Source organism: Myotis brandtii, unplaced genomic scaffold (assembly GCF_000412655.1).
Source record: "Myotis brandtii unplaced genomic scaffold, ASM41265v1 scaffold115, whole genome shotgun sequence".
Classification (NCBI taxonomy): domain Eukaryota; kingdom Metazoa; phylum Chordata; class Mammalia; order Chiroptera; family Vespertilionidae; genus Myotis; species Myotis brandtii.
Genome location: NW_005353967.1, coordinates 15,718,511 through 15,733,067, shown reverse-complemented (window position 1 = coordinate 15,733,067; position 14,557 = coordinate 15,718,511). Strand labels below are relative to the sequence as shown.

Genomic DNA, 14,557 nt, shown 5'->3' with positions numbered 1-14,557 from the left:
AAACCTGAGGTATAGAGAGCACAATTTCTAGGTATCGAATCTGCCTCATCACTCCCTCTGAATGCATGTCTAACTGTCATTATTCAGAGCTGGCCATTGATTTGCCCACTTGGAACAGCTCCAGGCCTATTACCAGCTACAGAGCATCTGACCTGCGATAAGTGATGTCAAGAAGGCGGCAAGCTCAGCAGGGCCTGGAAAATCCAAGGGGACTGATTAAAGAAGTAATTTATTTGTTGCTACCATTTGTTTTATTTTTTTCCAGGAATGGGTAAAAAATAAATAAATCCGTGTCTTTGGCATGATTCCAATGGAAACTATATCCACAGTTCTGAATGCCTATCCAAATGCTGGTACAGAACTTTGCTGCATTAAAATTAGTATCAACTTGTCCAAGGTGGACGTGCATTATGATCAAGACAGTTGAGATCTTCTAGCCAAAGATGCCACAAAATAATTCAAACTATTACATGGAAAACCATGTAACAAACCAGATACTTATTTTCCAATCATAGTTATTCCAGTCTCTTCCATAAAATTGCTTCTGTCAATAGTTTTTTTATCGCGTCAGAGAGATTTTCTTTCCAATAGTTAATAGAATCAATTCTATCCCAAGTTAGCAGTCCTGTGTCTTATTAAGCAGGCACTAGGACTCTATCCTGTTTTCTAGAAGTCCATCAGATGCAGGAGTGCTTTCTTTCCTTGTCATGGTAGCAAAAAGCATATCCATCATCCCCAGGGTTTCTAGCAGTTCTTTTTGGTAATCAATCTCTTTTTCTACAAGTCCTTGAAGTAACAAAAACTTTTTATCAACTACAGGCGACTGACCAATTACCGGCAGATATATATCTAGAAATAGAGAGAGAAAACACAATAACTAGAAATATCTTTCTAAACAATAAATGAACAATATTTAGAAAACGCATAAAAATATTATATACAAAGACACTGGAAGATCTGTACTTATTTTATATTTATGATTTACAGAAAGTAAACAATTTATCTGAGTAAATATATTTCAAAAAAGAAGTAGTTATAAAAAGCAGAGCATGAAGCCCTAGCCGGTTTGGCTCAGTGGAAAGAACGTCGGCTTGCAAACTGAAGGGTAAGATTCTAGTCAAAAGCACAAACCTCAGTTGCAGGCTTGATCCCCGGCCTTGATCGGGACTTATGTGGGAGGCAACCAATTGATGTGTCTCTTTCACATCCATGTTTCTCTCTCTGTGTCTCTCCCCCTCCCTTCCACTCTCTCTAAACATCAATGGAAAAATATCCTCATGTGAGGATTACCAACAACCAAAAAGTAGAGCACGGACATTCTGACTTATTTTCATTTCCCCATTAAAAAGTAGTCACTGTCACTGTAGATGTTTAAAGAAAAAAGTGGTGTTTTTTTTATCATAACCCTAATAACAGCAATTCAAAGTTGAAGCACTGTAAACATTTTACTCCATTTTAAAATGCATTGATTTACTGTTGTTTGTTTTCTCCATAAAAATCTTCAATCAAGAATTGATAAAAACAAGATATTTTGATTTGAGTTCCAAATTTTATTTCATATTTTGACATCTCACTTTTGCAAGCATGCTAGGATTTTTCGAGTTTTAACAATTACTTACCAATAACTATTTCAGCAGCATTGATCAAAACAGAAGCAAATCTCGGCTGAGACAGATTCCTACAAAGCAAAAATTGTTTACTGAAACTTGCCAACTTGAAAAAAAAATCTTAAAATTCATTTGAGTTGTTCTATCAGTTCTCTACAAAGATCACATTAAAAGTAAATGTCTCTCATTTGGGCATAAAGGATTTTAGATGTAAAAATACATTGTGTGTCATAGACATGAAACATACCTTATCAAAAAATTAAGAACACGACTGATTTCCTTTTCATCCCGACCTGCAAGGGCATTTGCAAGAACTCCTCTTCGATTGAGTTCCTTTATGATGGAAACTGTAATCTCAGGTGTCTTGATTGTACAACTGGGCTAGAAAAATTTTCAGAGTCAACATGAGCAGACAAGACAGCACAAGAAAAATTACAGTCTTGAAACTTACTAACAATTGCCAAACTTAAATTTCATCTTCACAGTTTTGAGTCATGGTACTACACAAGTAATAAAATAATTCCTTTAACAATATGCTCCCTGTAGGTTCAATTGTAATAAATGCACCGTTCTGGTAGGGAATGTTGTTAATGGAGGAAGCTGCACACACACTCACTCACTCCTCACTCACCTCGAGGACTCTGTCAAGTGCTTTGGAGATCCGGAAATTTTTCAGATCTCTGTCATACAATTCTAGGTGTTTTTTTGATGGCCTGTTAATCAAAATGTCATCCTGCATTGAAAAGTAAATTTATAGAGAAAAATCAACACCTGTATAGAGTTTCATTCAAAATAAACTTTTTCATAGTGGTATTTTTCATACCAGGGCACTCCTGAACTATTCATGAATGATCCCATGCCCATAATATAGATAAAATGAAAATGGAATAATTTGTCACATCAATGTGCTCTTACTCTCCTATGATTTTAACTTACAATGCATACACAATACCTCCATTCTGGGAAAACATTACTGATTTCAATTCTCTTTACAAGTCAAGCAATGTGATTTAGTAGAAAGAAAAAAAAAGATTCAGAGAAATTATGATCTAGTCAACAATTCTGTTACCAGGAATGAAATTCTGGACCAATTTACAACTTCCCCATCCTCTCAGATGCCAAACGGGAACATTATTGACTCTACAACTTTTCAGGGTTGTTTAGAAGATCACATCAGATGGCATGGGAAAGAAGACATCGCTTTGAATATGGTGAAGCACTATAGCTTTGTTATGGGTATTAAATAAAGTAGTCCTTATTCCCCATTACTTATTAGGAGGGTCCCCAATCTAGCAATCTAGAGATAAATCTGATATAGAAAAATCAAAATAAAGTTAAATGCCATGTAAACTATACTTTCCAGTAATGTGCAGGGAATTGGCTACTCTAACAAATTTCTCCTTAAAAAAACAAACTATATATATATATATGCCTTTTGCCCTAGCTGGTTTGGCTCAGTAGATAGAGCGTTGGCCTGAGGACTGAAGAGTCCTGGGTTCGATTCTGGTCAAGGGCACATACCCAGGTTGCGGGCTCAATCCCTAGTAGGGGGGCGTGCAGGAGGCAGCCGATCAATAATTCTCTCTCATCACTGATGTTTCTCTCTCTCTCTCTCCCTTACCCTTCCTCTCTAAAATCAATTTTAAAAAATCAATATTTTTAAAAAATACCTTTTGCTTCATATAATTTTTCCCTTTAATAAAAGTTCGATATGCAGGCCTTCTTCTTCTGGGAAAAGAATCCTTCTTCGCTTCCGATTTCCGATGTTTAACACTCAGTATTCCATTGGTCATTCCTACAACTATTGTCTCATCTTCATGCTAACAGCAGTTAGAAAAAAAGGTTAGTCTATTCCTAACTCATAATTTATCATACTTTTTCTTCAAAATACCATTTATAATGTGTTTGCTGCTTATCCATACTTTCACCAAGAGTTCCATTCAGATACAGATATTCTGCCTAACAATGATCTATGCAAAAATTTAGAGCAAAATCATTTTCTCTTCTAGGATACTATTATATGGACAGAACTTATACCTGTTATAAATCATCATTGGCAGTTTGTATAATAATATGCAGCTAATGACATCTTGGAAAACTCCAAAATATTTTTTTCTGCATCCTATTACTAGAAAAAAAGGATTATGTAGTGACATGATTTTTTACTCTTGCCAAGAAAATATTTGATTTTCCTCTCCCAATTTGGATTTATCTAGAATGTATCCAAATATCCTCCTCCTCAATGGCTCGTGAAACTGGACAGTGGACATTCCAGAAAGAGCAGTCAACAAAGGAAAGGAGATACTTTGCTGTCCCCTGTCCGCCACGGTCCCCACCCCCTTCAGAGGGCCAATTTGACTTTCTAAGTACTTAACCCTTGAGTTAAATGTTTTGAAGAGTTTTATCAACTTCCCAAGTCCTGCCCTTAGTGCTAACAAGGCCTACAGCACTGCACTTGGTTTGAAGCTATGCAGTGTGCGGGACCTAAATCTGAACGCATGCTCAGTTACTGGGACAAGTCATATATTCTAGTAATTGTCTTAATTCAATACTCTAATGTGGCAAAAAGAAAATAAGATTTATTCGAATACAAAGATAAACCCTACCATTCCATTTTAGTTTCATTTAACAGGCGAGGTTAGGGGAAGCTTTAAAAGAAACTAAAAGTACTTACTGCAAGTGCAAGACTCAGAATTGAAGCTGCATAATCAAAACTGTGGACTACTTTGTAGGAAGTTGTGCTATATACTTTCACCTTCCTAATAAAAAAGAAATCTTTGTCACAAAATATCTTGAAAATGAGTATAAAATTTTCCATTTTTTGAAAATTCAATACATGAATATTAAAATTTATACAATAAAGATAAACAATAATTAGTAATATTAATTACAAACTAATTCATCACTGAATCCTCTCTTATGGGTCAAGAACCACTGCAGACAAGAGCCAAGTTATCTAGCTTTTAGTCCCAAGTTGCCTAGTAACACATTAGAGAGAATTTGCTACATATTTACACAATAAATTCCTTTGTATTAGAAGTATTTTCTAGCTTTAAAATGAATGCTTTTTAATAAAGACTGAGGGGGGGAGGCTTTACATAATGGGGGAGGAACTAAAAATGACCAACATGCCCTGACCGGTTTGGCTCAGTGGATAGAGCGTCGGCCTGCGGACTGAGGGGTCCCAGGTTCGATTCCAGTCAAGGGCATGTACCTTCGTTGTGGGCACATCCCCAGTAGGAGGTGTGCAGGAGGCAGCCGATCAATGTTTCTCTCTCATCGATGTTTCTAACTCTCTATCCCTCTCCCTTCCTCTCTGTAAAAAATCAATAAAATGTATACTTAAAATAAATAAATAAATAAATAAATAAATAAATAAATATGACCAACAACAGAAGAATATAATTCTAGAACTGTACTGTAGTCTAGCCACATGTGGCTACTGAGCACTTGAAATGTGGCTAGTGAAAATGAAGAACTGAATTTTTTATTTTACTTAATTTAAATTTAATTTTAAAGCTGAAGCAGTATAAAAATAGTTTTCTGTTAAACACCAGTATGTTTCACTTTAATCACTATAAAATATTGTTATTGGAGGGCATGTATTACATGCTAAAATTGTTTCTAGTATCTCATTAATTTTTATAGTGATCACATATTGAAATAATATTTTAGATACAGTGAATTAAATGAATTTTATCTAGTTAAATTAATTTTACCTAGTTTTTACCTTTTTAATGTGGCTATGACATTTTAAATGGCATATATAAGCTCACATTACATTTCTACTAGACAGCACTGTTCTAGAACATTAACTAATAGAATACTAATACCTATTTAAAATAGTAAAATTGGACCACATTAATATATATAAATTTTTACATGAAATTTTAAATTTTAAATATTATAAACTAGAATATTTACATATACTCATTATTAACTGTTTGAAAATATACGAATATACCAAAATGATTTTAAAAAGAAACTACAGAATATAGATTGTTTTAAAAGATCAATGTTTGAATGGTTCAGTAAAATTCCTTAAGTATGCCCTGGCTGTTGTGGCTCGGTTGGAGCGTCATCCAGTGCACTGAAGGGTCTCAGGTTCCATTCCTGGTCAGGGCAAGTACAGGAGTCAACTGATCAATGTTTCTCTCTCATATCTCTCTCTCCCCTTCCCTCCCTCCCTTTCCCATCCCCTTTCTCTAAAGTTAATTAAAAAAATGTATCCTCAGATGAGAATAAAAATTCCTTAAGTATATAAGTTAAAGCATATAAGTTTTCTCTATGTAAATAAAAGGTCAAAACTATTTTCAACTCAACAGAATTTTTTTCATGGAAATCATTTGGCAGAATATTTATTTTATCACAAAAACTGAAGAAACAACTCATTTCCAGCAATAATTACTTATCCTATGTAATAAAAGGCTAATATGCAAATCAAACAAACAGCAGAACGACCGGTTGCTATGACACGCACTGACCACCAGAGGGCAGACACTCAACACAGGAGCTGCCCCCTGGTGGTCAGTGTGCTCCCAAAGGGGGAGCACCGTTCAGTCCGATAGCGAGGGTCACGGCTGGTGAGCGCAGCAGCAGTGGTGGGAGCCTCTCCCACCTCCATAGCAGCACTAAGGATGTTCGAATGACTGTCCGACTGACAGGGAGTGGGCCTAAGCCATCAGTTGGACAACCCCCAAGGGCTCCCGGACTGCAAGAGAGAGCAGGCCAGGCTGAGGGGACCACTTCCCTCCGCCCCCCCCCCCCCAAAGCATGATTTTCGTATACCGGGCCTCTAGTATACTAATAACAATGAAGAAAGAAAATGAAAATGCTAACCTGTCCAGTGAACCAGAGAGTAACCTCTGTCCAGAGCTGCTCAGACATAAACATGTCACAGTTTTATGATGATTTTTCAAAGACACTAGCAACTGTCCTCCTTTTAGCATGTCCCAGACTTTAACATAACGGCCTCCTATAAAAAGAAATAATTATTAGTTTGATATTCCAACTATAGATTCAAAAATTTAAGACCTGAAGAGCATTCTTCACTGGACACTCCACAGCACAGAGGTTAAGTGAGGGACTCCAGAGGCAGACTGCCCGGCTTCAAAGCTGACTACCTTTTGCTGGGTGTGTACCTGATAATAGCAGCTCCTACCTCGCAGAGCTGTTAGGACAATTAAGTAATTTCTTATTTTTAAAATACACAAAACTACATGGTAAAATAAAAAGCAAAACCAAAAGATTTCAACAAAATTAAAATAAAACATTCTTCAAAAGAAACGTTGTAATACCATAGAAATAATGCAGATTTTATTTCCAAAAAATTTTGCGAATCCCAATGTAACTGAAAAACTTCCCTATAACTTTTTCTTACTTTAAGAGTTGGAAGGATCCTAAAACACAATTCAATCCAATGGTTAAAAAAGAATTTTTTAATTCAGCATCTTAATGAAATATTAATGACTTCTTAATGAAATCTTAAGCAGAAGTCTAAGAGGTAAAATAGAAAAAGGGGTTGTGGAAGGGGGAACAAATTTCTTACCTAACCTGACTGTGCAAGAGGGCCTGGAACCCAATTCACGGTCCCTGTCTCCTCACATGTGGCAGCTCATGAGAGAGATTACAGTTTGAAACACTGATCTAGCCTAACCTCTCCTTTCCAAGATCGATAAAAGCTAAGGGATTGCTCAAGGTCACATAACTAGAGACAAAGTAATTAGCATACAGGTACCTATCATACTTCTCATCTTGAACTTTTCATTTCTCAAAACAACAGCAAGACAAATAGATACGTCTAACAATGTCATCAACTTTTTTTTTAATCCAATAGGTACTGGAGGAAGAGTATAAAACAGGATACTTTCAGAATTTTTTTTAAAAGGCTACACACAGCCTTTTTCTAGTAGGCTATAAAGTACACATACTATCTATGTATGCTTCCAAGGTCAACACATTAATTTTGATTTGACAAATGAAAACAGCCAATTCACTTCTTCCATTAAAATTTTGAAAATGCACTATCATCAACATAAGCACACTTCAGCTCCACCCTAGATGAAAAATGTATCAAGGCCTCTTTGACCTCACATTACCTCCTCCTCCAGCACTAGGAGCTATTTCTTGGGTAAGGCCATTTCATCAAGAGTCACATGAAAAAAACAAGCCTGATTCTAGATCTGAAAGAAACTGTGTTTTCAAAAACTGCCGCAGATCTCTTATGTAAGAATAACAGCAGGTGTACAACCTGGATTTCTGGGTTAAGGACATAAGCAGGCTCTCAAGTTCTGGGATTTCAGATCTATTTACCACTTTGCCTTGGACAAATTAGTTAAAACTTTTATTTATTTCCTCAGTTGCAAAACAGGGAGCAAACTACCTCCCTTGTGGGCTCATCTAGGGCATCAGAGAGAATAGCAGTGTCTGGTTCACATTAGGTACTCAATAAATGATAACTGCTTGCAGGTCCCACTTATCAATTGTTTGAGCAAACACATATAGGTAGGCAATTCAAGTGCACACTGATAAATTATAAAAAGTAACTGATAAAGAAGTTATCTGATTCCAGACCAACATACTGGTGAAAGCAATTTTTAAAAGACATACCTGCTGATACCAGAAGACCTCCAGAGGGAAAAAGCAGGACACTTTCCACTGGCTGACCATGCTCTACCGAGATAACACTCTTGTTTGTTCGTGTATCAAACATCTTCACAGTATGATCATAAGACCCTAGAATGTCAATTTTTATTATTGAGTTTCACTAGTCAAAACAACAAAAACTACTAGTGTGTGTGTGTGTGTGTGTGTGTGCGCGCATGTATGTACATTCAAACATAAAATTTTAAAGGAGAAAAGCTTAGCCCGGCTGGTGTTACTCAGTGGCTGAGAATCGACCCATGCACCAAGAGGTCACCAGTTCGATTCCTAGTCAGGGCACATGCCCGGGTTTCAGGCTTGATCCGCAGTGGGAGTTGTGCAGGAGACAGCCACTCAATGTTGATTGTTTCTCTCTCATTGATGTTTCTACAGTACCTCTCTCCCTCTCCCTTCCTCTCTCTCTAAAAAATCAATAAAAACATATTAAAATAAATAAATAAACAAACAAATAAATAGAAAAAAGTTTAGATGAAATTTTTAAAGAGTCATATGTAAATTCATAAAGATATAGTACCTCCAAACTCTTTGGTACCATTGTCTGTTTCTGAAGAAGCACAATATTATATTACACAGAATCTTAACTATTCCTATCTCCAGGCTTCTGTCACTACTGAGTCATCTGGGAATCTCTGCACATGCACCCAAAGACTGACTGCATTGTCTTGTTTCCTAGCTGCTGGAGACTCTGAAATCAGAATACTAAACCCATTACAGTTCTGACTGTCTTATGTTTTCAAGGCAGCCTGATGTTTCCAAGTATATTTGGAGGACAGTAAGAACAATCACCAAAAAAAGAAAAAGAAAACTGGATAAACAAAAACATATGTTTATTAAAAATGTTTAAACTCCTCTATCCAAAAACAATCCCAAAGCATATTAAAATCTAGCACAGTAAAGTTATCAACTTTGGGGGGTGTGGGGGGGAGGGATAGGGGAGAGTGAGTTTACCAACCTGTTACAAAGAGATCTGGGTTCAGCTTGCTAGCACATCCACACCTCACATAATCAGAATGCTCTTTGAATGTCAGAATTTCTTTGGAGTTTGGAATATCCCATAATTTAACTGTATAATCATCAGCCCCAGAGACCACATGATATTTGTCAGCTGTAAAATCTACTGTATGGACTGCTCTGAAAGATAAAGGATCAGTTTATTAAAAAGCAAGAAAAAATTGTATGTCTGACACCTTCTAACATAAAACACTTCTTTCCCCCAAATGTTTCAGGGTGTAATTGCAGGGTGAAATCATAAAGAGGAGGAAAAAAAATATTTAAAACAGGTGTCTGTCCTCAAGCTAACTTAAAATTTTAAATACCCATGTACTATGAAGTTAATAAGAATATTAAACAATAGCCTTGAAATTATATTTTACAATATGTTAACAATTTGAAAGTAAAATATTCTAAATGTTGGTACACAGGTACTTTTCTTTAATTTAAAAAATTTCAAAATGGGTAGTTCCTTAAAAAATTCTAAGATCTGCCACTAAATAGGATCATGTTAAGTAAATTTCTGTTATATTTTAAATGTTTCATTGATGGGATAAGACCATCCTGATAATCTATCTATATATATAAAAGCCTAAGTAGCCAGCCGACCATCTGACTGGTAGCTATGATGCACTGACCACCAGGGGGCAGATGCTCAACACAGGAGCAGGAGTGGAAACCACAGCATGAACACATGGAACAGACTGATGAATCTCAGAGGGAAAAGGCAAGGAGGGAGGGTGGGAAGAGATTAACCAAAGATCTTATATGCAGACTAGAGGCCCGGTGCACCAGTGGTGTCCCTCGGCCTGGCCTGCGCCCTCTCACAATCCGGAACCCTTCAGGGGATGTCGGAGAGCCGGTTCCAGCCTGATCCCTGCAGGCCAGGCCAAGGGACTCCACCGGTGCACAAATTCAAGCACTGAGCCTCTAGTACAATATAAAAAAACACTCTTGAGATTTTAAATTGATAGCAAATTATAGAAATGACATTGGTAATCCTGAAATAAAGTTATAATATAAAATTGCCATGACAGTTCAATTTATCAAGGGGCAAAATACTAAATCCAAGAAGAAAGAAAATCCACCTTCCAACTTAACTTCAAAATGAGAACTAATACAGTTCAGGCTTATAAAGTTCTCATTAACAGTTGTGAGGCTGCCTTTAGATCAGTGCTTTATAATCACAATTGGGTCACGGATCTCACTGAGAAGTTAATGAACACTATAGAATGTCTCCCTAGATAAATATCCATTTCCTAAAATGTTACATACAATGCTAGGGAATTCATAAGCCCCATCAAACTGGACCTTAGGACTGAACCAGGAAACAGACTGTCTTACAACAACCAAGAAATAAAGTATTTAAAGATACATAATCTTCTCTATGTTTTTATTCAAAGCCCAGAAAACAGAGTTTACAAAACTAAACATAAAGAACACATAAAAAGCACGTATCTAAAACTGTATGGTGGAAAAAATGAATTAGCCTTGTGACAATTTTGCAATATATACAAATATCAACTGTAATGTTGTATTTAAATTATACCTCAATTAAAAAAGATTTTTTTTAACTGTCTCTTACTTAGTATGGCCTTCAAACTGCCTGAGGGGAGCCCTCCCAGTTATATCAAAAAGCTGAACTCCACCATCTTCACTGCCAGCCACAAGCAATCTACCATCCTGTCGATAAGTAGCACAGTAAGCTGTGTCTTTAAATCGGGAAAACGTTTTTATAGGTTCCTGGGAGTATCGGCCATAAATGTGAATCTACAAGAAAAAAAACATGGTATTTTACCAGATGGCTCACAATTAGTAGTAAATATAAACTATAAAAAGAAAAATAAATGTAATGTTATATTTACTCTTGAAGAAGCTGTGACAGCATAATTATATGGAGGCTGTGGAGAAAAGTCTACTTTTGACACTGCGCCAAACTCCTTGATCTGAACAGGGGTCTTAATAAAAAAATAATACAGAGTATTAACAATTGCAGTATTCACAGAGTTACAACTGAGAATATCTATTTGTCTTTATAATCTAGAAGAATTAATTTTACATCACTTCCTCCTTAGATTAAGAAAAGCAAAAAAAACAAACAAAACTTCTTGCATGAGATTCAAATTCTAAAATTTAATTCATTTGTCACTGATTAATCATCTATTTTGTACTAGGCACTTGTATGATTAAGCAGCAATTTATATAAAATTCCAAGAAAATATCTAATATCAAATTTTCTGCCCAAACTATAAACTGCTGATAGATTGTTTTTAGTTATTAGTTCTCTACTAGTGTATCCAAAGTATAACACATGCTGGAGAAATTGGCATAAGTACTTACCTTATAGTTGTTCCAGTACAGTGTATCCTGGGTGATTTTTTCACCAAGTATAGGGTATGTCTGAATAGCTACAGGCTTATAACCAGCCATAGTTTCATACAATTAGACTGTTATCCAAAAGTAAGTAGTCTGAAAATGATGTTAGAAATAATTTTAGTGATTCTGCCTTATGTCTGAAAAAGAAAATATTTTAATACATCCTATATAATAAAAGGCTAATATGCAAATCGACCGAATGGTGGAACAACTTGTCACTATGATGCGTACTAACCAGCAGGGGGCACTCAATGCAGGAGCTGCCCCCTGGTGGTCAGTGTGCTCCCACAGGGGGAACACCGCTCAGCCAGAAGCGAGTGCCGTGGCAGTGGCAGGAGCCTCACCTGCCTCCATGGCAGTGCTAAGGATGTACGACTGAAGGCAGTCAGACATCCCCCAAGGGCTCCTGAACTGCAAGAGGGTGCAGGCCTGGCTGAGGGACTCCCCCCACCCCCACCCCAAGTGCACGAATTGCGTGCACCAGGCCTCTAGTATTACTCATAAACCTGTATATATACAGTTGTGATTTTTCACTCTGCATCCTGTCAAAAGGCTTTATAGCAGCTTAGTGATCAGCAAACCATTTAATTATAACACAGAAGAAATAATCTAAAGAAAGCAGGAAGAATACAAATAGGGCTACCATACTGCACCATCCAACTCAGCTACACAGAGGCTACATATAAATGTCCTCACACCTAATTGACCAATTTATAACACTTGGGAATAAATCTAGCTTAGCCGTCCAGTAGCCAAAGCAGAGAGAAGCATGATGGCTTAGAATGTTCATTTATTGAAGGTGAAACTGCAAATATAAAAGTTTCCTGAAACTAAATTAAAATGACATTTAATCTTTAAGAAGACAGGGATTGACATCCTGAAAGCCTAAAATGCCAAAAAGAATAAAAAACAAAACTAATAGTCTAATGTGGAAGCTTAAAATTAAATTTAAAAGCTTAAAAGAAAATAAAAGAAGGTAATATTCTGATGTAGAAGCTCAAAATTAAATTAATTTTTAAGATGGCTTAAACAATAAGAAAACAAGAATAAAGCAATTCTGGAATTAAATCTTAATTAAAGTGAGAGAACAGAATGAAACTTATAACTGACATGTAATTAAGCCCAAATTGTCTTTCCAGAACTATTCAATCTGCAAAAGATTCCATTTTATCAGATGAATGATTCTGATGGTACAATTCATCATCTATCCCAGAAAGCCTGAAAATAGTGCAGAGGTATCACCAAAATCTGTAAGTGCAACATTATATTTTAAAGGCTGTTTTGATGAAACATGGTCATCAACGATTAAAAAGAGGGGGAAACTTTTCTGTTCATTCAAGTACTTACAATGTATAGGACACTGTTCTAGGCACTAGGGATACAAGGATGACTGAAAGACATGGTCTGTACCCTCACACCTGAATATTCTCCATTTCAGCTGTGATTGGCACCAGCTAGGAATATGGAATCAGCCTTGACTTGTCCCTTCCTTCTCACTTCTAACATCCAAAAAGATCTGCTGATTTTACCTCCCAAATTAAACTTCATCACGTTCACTCCACCTAGTTCCACTGCCCTAACTCATATCTTCTCATCTACTAATAGTGTGACATAAGGTCCTCCTAACTCCCTCATCCATCTTCCAAATGGCCATCAGAGATATCTAACTACAAAGAATGTAAAATGAAGGAAAGGACGCGTTGTGCTGGGTTCCATGGGAAAACACAAAATTAAAATCACAAGTGGGATCTATAAGATGAACATAAGAAGAGGAGTGGACAAACTTTTTCTGTAAAGGGTCAGGTGGTAAATATTTTAGGCTTTGTGGGCCAACAGGAAAACAGGGGGTATTAATGTAGTTACTTATATAGTAAGAAAGAAAATTTCCAATGAAACCCCCAAAACAGTTATGACTATAATTTTTTATTTATTAATGAAAATGGGATTTGGGGGAGGGAGAATATTTCACTCACTTCAGGTTCAAAGTGAGTGTTTCCTATCATCAAATAGACTGCAACTGTTCATTTGTAAAAACCACTCTTGGCTCACTGACTACCCAAAAACAAGCACCAGGCCCGATCCGCCTGCCGGACTTTGCCCCATACTAGAGTATGAGCAGAAGAGCACATCACTGTGTCCTGAGAGAAACAGTTTAACATTAAGAAGGAAAACTGAGGAGCAGTAGCAGGAGTAGTAGCAGTAATTTGCCAGATGAGTGAGGAACAGCATTGGCGGGGGGGGCACGACACAGTGCAGAGGCATGGAGGCGAGAAGTGATGTGACATCTGGGTGGCTCCCAGGAAGATTCACGGTGTGCGTTTCCGCTGGGCTGTGAAGTTCTGGATAATATTAAAACAGACGGCGGAGGAGGGAGTATTCGAAACCGAGGGAACCTCCTAGGAGGCACAGAGATGGAAATTTGCCCACTGCCTTGCGAAGATGCGGATTATTCCGGGGACGAATAACAGCGGACGGTGTAACGGGGCTGTGATCGTAAAGGAGGGAAATCTGGGTGGAAGAGGAACTGAGGGGATCCCCATGGGCTGGCTAAGAGGTAACCAGCGGAGACTGGGGAGCCCAGAGAAGCATGCCACCCACCAAGGCAGATCCGGCGTGGGTCCGAGCTACCCTCCTCAGGAGCCGCCTTCACCTACCTCCGATGGCCCCGGGGGTCCGCCGAAACACCCGGACTTCGGGAGAATTTCTTGGACCCCGCTAGACCCCTCCCGGGGCAGCCCAGAAGCACTAGGAGCCGGTCACATGGACCCTCAGTAGTCGCCGAAACACCCGGCGAATGGAAAGGCCAGGCCCGTCGCCCGCTGATGACGTAACGGCTCAGGCTCCGCGGATCTTGCCGCTCGGGTGTCGCGGGGGCGGGGCAGGGGAAGTGGGCGGGGCTTATCGGGAGGGGCGGGGCCCAC

General features: G+C 37.8%; 1 protein-coding gene across 3 annotated transcripts; it reads right to left on the bottom strand.

Annotated features, from left to right (window-relative positions):
- Positions 1-210: 210 nt before the first annotated feature.
- On the bottom strand, positions 211-14,474 carry UTP15 (UTP15, U3 small nucleolar ribonucleoprotein, homolog (S. cerevisiae)). 3 transcript variants are annotated; one of them, XM_014549679.1, is made up of 14 exons: positions 14,291-14,474; positions 13,610-13,975; positions 11,601-11,773; positions 11,126-11,218; positions 10,846-11,030; positions 9,223-9,401; positions 8,217-8,342; positions 6,447-6,582; positions 4,282-4,366; positions 3,278-3,427; positions 2,239-2,340; positions 1,855-1,988; positions 1,620-1,678; positions 211-849 (listed from the first exon to the last, which is right to left on the bottom strand). In XM_014549679.1, the coding sequence occupies exons 3-14, from the start codon at positions 11,688-11,690 to the stop codon at positions 647-649; spliced, it is 1,542 nt and encodes a 513-aa protein (XP_014405165.1). In that variant the 5' UTR covers positions 11,691-11,773; positions 13,610-13,975; positions 14,291-14,474; the 3' UTR covers positions 211-646. The 3 variants fall into 3 exon arrangements, with proteins under 3 accessions (XP_014405165.1, XP_014405173.1, XP_005858084.1); XM_014549687.1 differs by lacking the exon at positions 13,610-13,975; XM_005858022.2 differs by lacking the exon at positions 13,610-13,975 and having other exon boundaries at positions 11,601-11,729.
- Positions 14,475-14,557: the final 83 nt, after the last annotated feature.

Bases quoted from the DNA above. Each gene is read 5' to 3' on its own strand.
- UTP15 (XM_014549679.1), bottom strand. From the start codon at position 11,690: ATGGCTGGTTATAAGCCTGTAGCTATTCAGACATACCCTATACTTGGT. The intron at 8,343-9,222 runs GTTGGTAAACTC...TTGACATTCTAG, and splicing joins CCCAGATCTCTTTGTAACAG to GGTCTTATGATCATACTGTG. The intron at 3,428-4,281 runs GTAAGTACTTTT...AACTGCTGTTAG, and splicing joins TTCTGAGTCTTGCACTTGCA to CATGAAGATGAGACAATAGT.